This window comes from Impatiens glandulifera, chromosome 1 (genome assembly GCF_907164915.1).
Source record: "Impatiens glandulifera chromosome 1, dImpGla2.1, whole genome shotgun sequence".
Classification (NCBI taxonomy): Eukaryota; Viridiplantae; Streptophyta; class Magnoliopsida; order Ericales; family Balsaminaceae; genus Impatiens; species Impatiens glandulifera.
In genome coordinates, this window is record NC_061862.1 from 109,251,252 (window position 1) to 109,259,113 (window position 7,862).

Consider the following 7,862-nt stretch of genomic DNA (forward strand, 5'->3'; position numbering starts at 1 on the left):
ATATTTATTATATTATATAAATAATAATTGAAATGTAAATATATATATATATATATTAAAATATAAATAATTAAATTTATAAAAAATAATTAAATTTAAATTATATATCAAAATATAAATAATTTAATTTATATATAATGAATTTTAAATATAAAAAAAAAATGAATTTGAATAGTAAAATAGATTATTTGGGAATGAAGTTTGGAACCCTACGATTTTTCTTCTGGGTGTACATGTTTTTTCTTCTATATAACGGTCTTCTAAAAGAACATTTCATAGCAAAACAAAATATAAAAATCAACTCTTGCTTACAGAATTCGCCATTGGTGATGATGATGTTGAATTTAGAGGTGTCCACCCCACTTGTCTTGTGTTTTCTCCCAGCCCTGTTTCTTTTCGTCTTGGTCAAGTTCAATGCATTACTCTTTTCTTCTTCCTCTAAGAATCCTAAGCTTCCCAGATCATATCCCTTCATTGGCTCCATTTTCGCCATTTACGCTAACAGGGAACGAGGTATTCAATGGACCTCTGAATTGGCTTTAGCTTCCCCGTCGAAAACCGTCGTCATCCACCGTCCCGTCTTCCGACAAATTGTGGTAACCGCCAATCCGGCTAATGTCCGTCATATCCTGATAACCCACTTCCATAACTACGAAAAAGGCGACTTCTTCAACGTGGTTATGAGAGACCTCCTCGGAGATGGAATCTTCAACACGGACGGCGAGAAATGGAAGTTCCAGAGGCAGGTGGCCAGTCACGAATTCAACACCAAATCCCTCAGGAAATTCATCGAGCAAGTGGTTGATTCCGAACTCTCCGATCGTCTCATCCCCATTCTCTCCGTCGCCGCCAACAACAACACCGTCATCGACTTCCAGGACATTCTGCAGCGATTCACGTTCGACAATGTCTGTAAAATCGCCTTCGGATCCGACCCGGCTTACCTCTCCCCTTCTCTCCCCAGCGAGAAATTCGCCCAAGCCTTCGAAGACGCTGTTCGAATCAGCGGCCAGAGATTCCAATCGTTCCATCCACTGGTCTGGAAAATCAAGAGATATCTCAACGTTGGATCGGAGAAGGACCTCCGGATTGCAGTCAATCAGGTAGGTATTTGTTTACATTATATGATAATAATAATAATAATAATCAATTCATTCATGAATGTTGCCCGCCCGCAGATACGAGATTTCGCGAAAAACGTGATGAAAGAAAAGAAAAAAGAATTAGAAGAAAATGCTTCGCTAAACTCTGTAGATCTTCTGTCTAGATTCTTAAGTTCTGGGCATTCGGAGGAAAACTTTGTAACGGACATAGTCATCAGCTTCATCTTAGCCGGTCGAGACACTACATCAGCTGCTCTGGTATGGTTCTTCTGGCTCGTCTCCAGACATGAACGTGTTGAAACCCAGATTCTAAGTGAGATTACTGATAAATCTGAATCGAAAATGTACGATCAAGCTAAAGAAATGGTCTACACACACGCTGCTATCAGCGAAAGCATGAGGTTGTACCCGCCGGTGCCCGTAGACGGGAAGCAGGCGGTGGATGATGATATTCTGCCAGATGGGACCGTGGTGAAAAGAGGGACGCAGGTAAATTATCACCCATTCGCGATGGGGAGATCGGAGGAGATTTGGGGGAAAGATTGGCCGGAGTTTCGTCCTGAACGGTGGCTCAAGGAAGATCGGGTCACCGGGGGAAGACAATTCGTGGCAAAGGATGCTTACGAGTATCCTGTGTTTCAAGCAGGCCCCAGGATTTGTCTTGGGAAGGAGATGGCGGTTCTGCAGATGAAGTCCATTGCCTCCGGCGTATTACGCCGGTTTAAGGTGGTTCCGGTACTGATGGAGAACAACAAGGACCCGGTTTTTATATCTTATCTGACGTCCAAGATGAAAGGAGGCTTTCCTGTGAGAATTGAAGAACGCAAGATTTAGAGTAAGTAATAATAAAGGAGTGTAAAGATAACTTTAGAAATTATTTTCTAAATTTATCATAAGTTTTAATTTTATGTTTAATTGAATAAATATAATAATTTATTATTTTTATTAATAAAAATGAATAAATATAGTTGGTTAATATATATATATATATATATATATTTCTTGGGTGTCAAGGAAAGAATATGCTTGTAGTATATTCTATTTGAATTATTTAAATTAATTAATTTTTTTTTTAATTACTTAATTTATTAATTAAAGTAAAAAAATAATATTTATTTTAAATTTTAAAATTTTATTTTATTATCATATAATAATATATATTAATTATTTATACCAAAAAAAAATATTTCACCCTCTCAAAATTATCATTTAATTGTTACATTCATTTTCTTTCGTGGTGAATACAAATTATATAAAAATAATTTATAAATTATACAAAAATAATATTTATAAAATTAAAATAATTAAACCATTTCTAAAACAGCAATGTAATTGTGGTATATATATAAATAGATATATATGCATGATGTAAAACTGCATGGCATACATAGACTGAAAGAGAAAGAGAAAGAGAAAGAGAAAGAGAAAGAGAAAGAGAAAGAGAAAGAGAAAGAGAAAGAGAAAAGAAAGAGAAAGAAGTCTTACATCCTAAGTCCTAACTATTGGAGGACAATTGATTGATGTTAGAAACTTTGATATTCTTTTATAACTATCAAGAAACTTTGATATTCTTTTATAACTATCAAGAGCTAGTTAGACAATATTATAAATAATAAATTTTAGTTGTTATTATTTTCAGGAAGCCTGTTCTACGTCAATGGAATTAATAAATAAATAAAAATATAATAATAATTTATAAAATATTTTCTCTCCTCTTATTAATTCATTTTTTTCTCTTCTTATTAAATAATTTCTCTCTCTCTATCCATATTCTCACAATTATTATTTTACTCATTTATTTGATATTTATTATCTCTCATTTAACGGTTAAAATAACTCAATAATTTACAACAAACTCTCACATTAAATATTTTAATAATATGTTTAAATAAATTCTAAACCCTAAACCCTAAACCTTAAACCCTAAACTCTAAACTCTAAATCCTAAACCCTAAACTCTAAATCCTAAATACTAAATTCTAAACCCTAAACCCTAATTAATATCACTGCTTAGTTGAATTATGAATTTATCACTTTTATTTTATTTTTATGACTTTTCTATTCATTTATTTATCAAATATTTTTTATTTATATTTTATGGCCTCTTTTTTCTTTTTTTTATTATTTTATAGGATATAAATTATTTAATAAGAAGAGAGAGAAAATAATTAATAATAAGAGAAAGAAAATAATTAATAATAGGAGAGAGAATATTTTACCTGTAAACCCACGTAGACATCGCTTGATTATTCGCTGTCTCAAGTCGCGCTTTCTATCATTTTTATATTTTCATATAAGAGGTGTTGTAAAAATGTATTATTAAAACTTAAGTTTCCAATTGAGAGAGTTATGAGTTTCACCAATGACGAATGTACTTATGTTAGTGGAGGGTTTCATAATCCAAATTATTAGTGGAGGGTTTCATAATCCAAATGTTACGGTCTTCCCATAAAAACCTCGGTCCTAAAATATTTTATGCACCTATCTCTCGGCTCAAGTGTCCATATGGGCCAGTTTATGTTTTTATGGAATAATTCTGTTTTGTTTACTTTCTCTTATATTTCTTTAAAACTGAATTCTGTTATTTTGTAAGTTGTTATAACAAATTTGTAACCGACTCTTGGGTACTTCAGCCTCTTTAAATGCTGATGCCCACCCCACTTTTTGGGCTATGAATTGAATATTTTGGAACTTGGTGCTCTAAGTTATCTCTCGGCCCTCCTCCCCCTTCTTGGACCGCTAGGTGTAATTTAGTGGTATTTCTCTCCTCCCCTTCGGCTCTTCTCTCCCTAACCTCGAATTCTCCTCTCATTCTATGTCCGCTGCGCTTGAGTGTTGAATTCCACTATCGGCCCCAATCATCAAGAACCCGTTTCTTGAATTAAAGAACTTGAAAGGCTCGGTCATAATTTAAAGTTTAACATCTTGGTATCAGAGCTGGCCGATTCTCAACATGGTAGAAACTCGCCAGCAATCGGAAATGTATGCGCTTAAGGCCCTCATTGAAAACCTGTCCCAACAAACAGCTGCAATGCAAGCTGCCATAGACCTAAGATTTGATGCGGCTGAAGAAAGAATGACAGCCTTTGAGAACGGGGCATCTGAAAATGTGCAAGAACCCCGCCACAAACCCTATGAAGATAATTCTTGCCACGGTCATTCCCCATTTAGGCCCCGCACCCTGGCCAGAACCGCGACCAACACTATGCTCCTCCTACTCGGCTAACCAAGGTCGATTTTCCTCGGTTTGATGGGTCGGATGTCGAGGGCTGGCTAATATCTGCCGAGCAATTTTTCAGGGTGGACAAAACTAAAGATGCCACTAAATTAGAAATCGCCCTCATTCATTTTTCTGGCGAAGCAAGAATGTGGTACGGGTCATATCTTTAAAACCGAAATCATATGGAAGCCTTATCTTGGGACGTGTTCAAAAGAGACCTTATGACTCAATTCGGGCCCTCTATACATGACACACCAATGAGACAGCTGATAAATTTAAAACAGGTTGGGTCGGTTCAAAATATAATTTGCGATACATGTCGATCTCTCAAAAACTCTACAGCATGCCAAGGGAGTACGTCATAGATTGTTACTTGTCCGGTCTAAGGGAGGAAATTGCAAACTGCATCATGCTGCGATTCCCAGATTCTTTAAACGAAGCCATGGCCATGGCTAAAGTCCAAGAAGCAACATATCGGTCCTTAATGAGCAGTGGTAATTTGTACAGCGCTGAAGCATCGTTGTTGCCCACGCCATCCAACATCAACACAGCTGGGCCGAGCACCAATACTAACTTCAAGAATTCATCATATGGGTCCTCTTCAAATGCAAACCAGGGCTATGTTAAGCAATTAGACCCAGCCTCAATGGATGAAAAGCGAAAGAAGGGCCTATGCTACTCTTGCAATGAAAAATTGCAACCAAAATCATAGGTGTAAATCAAAGTTATTCATGGTCTCGGCCAATCAAGAAGATCAAGAACCTGACCAAGAACCTGTTTTGGATGATCTACCTTCATTGCTCGGCCCAAGGGATGAACCAGCCATATCCTTACATGTCTTGACCGGGTTTAAAGCTTTCCAAACGCTCCAGATTCTTGGCAAAGTTGGGAACCTGCCGGTGGTGATTATGATTGATACATGCAGCACCCACAATTTTATCAATAGCAGGATTTTGGAGAAAATAGACCACAAAAGCATAGCAACCAGGGTGCAATCGGTTAGAGTGGTCGATGGGTCTAATGTGTTATGCTCTAGTGTTTGCAAGGACTTGAAGTGGTCAATGGAAGGCCATGAATACCAAACAGAAATGAAGGTAATTTCCATGGACGAATATGATATTGTGTTGGGAATTGAATGGCTGATTACTCTAGGCCCGTCTTCTTGGGACTTTGAAAAGCTGACCCTATCCTATGAGAAGCAAGATAGAACCACGGTCCTAAAGGGGATTCCTCGGTCGCAGGTCAGTCTGATGCATGGAAACCAGCTAGAAAAGACCTTAGATGAATATATTGTTGCTGCCAAAATGCAAGTAAAGAGTAAGCCCGAAGGCCAAACTGTTTCACTCGCGGCATTGACCTTGGAAGATATTCCTAACGATCTAATTAGAAGCTATGGCTCCTTCGATGCTGCTGTTATGCTGGTTCGGGAAAAAGACTTGGCCTGGATTTTTGAGCCAAGTATGGAGTTTAATCGAAGTTGGAAGAAATTATTTTTGTACCAGGCGCTGGGGACATTGCAGCAACCAAGGCCAGCTCTAAACACTGAAAAACTCGACCTTAGGTGCACATAAACTCCTCACATGGGCGGAGTGGCAAGCGACCCGGCAGCGCAAAAGACCGCAAGGACCCGGCCAATTCCACTACTGAAGCGATTCTACCGAAAGTTTTTTGAGAAAATACGGTCTTATGTTGCGACCCTTGCTGAAGGTGCCGAAGCCCGACCAAAGCAATATTTTTGAAGTTGAAGATGCGTATTAGAGGCTGACCAATCCACGTTCTTTTCGTCGAGGGCGACGAACCTCGAAGGGGGAGATTATGTTACGGTCTGCTCATAAAAACCTCGGTCCTAAAATATTTTATGCACCCGTCTCTCGGCCCAAGTGTCCATATGGGCCAGTTTATGTTTTTAAGGAATAATTCTGTTTTGTTTACTTTCTCTTATATTTCTTTAAAACCGAATTCTGTTATTTTGTAAGTTGTTATAACAAATTTGTAACCGACTCTTGGGTACTTCAGCCTCTTTAAATGGTGATGCCCACCCCACTTTTTGGGCTATGAATTGAATATTTTGGAACTTGGTGCTCTAAGTTATCTATCGGCCCTCCTCCCCCTTCTTGGACCGCTAGGTGTAATCTAGTGGTATTTTTCTTCTCCCCTTCGGCTCTTCTCTCCCTAACCTCGAATTCTCCTCTCATTCTATGTCCGCTGCGCTTGAGTGTTGAATTCCACTATCGGCCCCAATCATCAAGAACCCGTTTGTTAAATTAAAAAATTTGAAAGGCTCAGTCATAATTTAAAGTTTAATAGATTCATAACAAATTAATAATGGACACTTCATCCTGTTAGGCTGTTACCCATACTTTTTAAAATGGAAAAAGTTAGTACCGATAAAAGGTGATATAAAACATTCTCCAACTCCATACCCATACTTAAAATTGTATGCTGTTTTTTACTTAGAAATGAAAAGGTGAATGAATTGAGTTTGATCATGACAGTTATGGGTAAGCCTAGCAAGCGGCTCATTTACTAAATATTTAAAATAGGTAGTTAAATTTATTGCAATTATTTAAATAATATTAAAGAATTATTTAAAATATAATTAAAAACATAATAAAAATAATGTTTATTTATTTTATTTTTAAGTATTTTGGTATATTTATTAAATTGTTTTAAGACATAAATTATTCCTAATTTATGTTTAAAATCATAATTATATAATTTCAACTCCCTCGTGAGTTTAATTTACGTAAAATAAATACAATATTTAACCTCAAATTATTTTTGGATTTTTATTTATTTTTCTTAATTAAGGTTTAATTATCACAATAATTAACCCTAATTTGATCTTTTAATCTCTTTTTAAGTTATCTTGAATTTAAAAATTCAAAGTATTATTTTATTATTATTATAACCTAATAGTATTATTTTTGAATTGGAGTATGTCAAATTTTGATGCTTACAAATATTATAATGTGTTTTTGTATTTTAATCTAAAAAATTGATAATCTTTTAAATTTTTCTCAAACAATTTTTTTAATTAAATATTTAATAAAACCCAAAAAACCACGAAAACAAGTTTGTAATGTCTCTTGTCTAATCACAATTTCCCGTTGCACATGCAGAAAAAATAATGTCATTAAAGGCCGTGAAAATGGAAACTAAACGCTATGGTTTAGTTAATAATATTTTTCTTAGCAAATGCATATATATAATATATTTTTGGGAGACTATGTCTCAACCTCAACTAGTACAATCAGATTATACTTTTTTTTTACACATAGATTATTGTTCATAAATAAATCAAATAAATTTGTTATAAGTTATTGAAACATATAAAACATGAATCTTTAAAGAACAAGAAAAAATACAATTGATGTGAGAATATGGTAGTTTATTTTAAAAAAAGTTGAACAACAGATAAAGAAATAAAAGATAGATAGAATTATTTTAGCCGTAAATAACTTTTGGCTGTTTTCCTTGATGAGTACGTGAGGTTACAATACATGATTAAATACATAATATAATGATAAATAAATATA

The 7,862-nt window shown here is 35.3% G+C and overlaps 1 protein-coding gene across 1 annotated transcript; it reads left to right on the forward strand.

Annotated features, from left to right (window-relative positions):
• The first annotated feature begins 297 nt into the window (after positions 1 to 297).
• On the forward strand, positions 298 to 2,000 carry LOC124922807 (cytochrome P450 94A1-like). The gene has a single exon (XM_047463516.1). It carries the CDS (start codon positions 330 to 332, stop codon positions 1,935 to 1,937), a length of 1,608 nt encoding a protein of 535 aa, XP_047319472.1. The 5' UTR covers positions 298 to 329; the 3' UTR covers positions 1,938 to 2,000.
• The last annotated feature ends 5,862 nt before the right edge of the window (positions 2,001 to 7,862 follow it).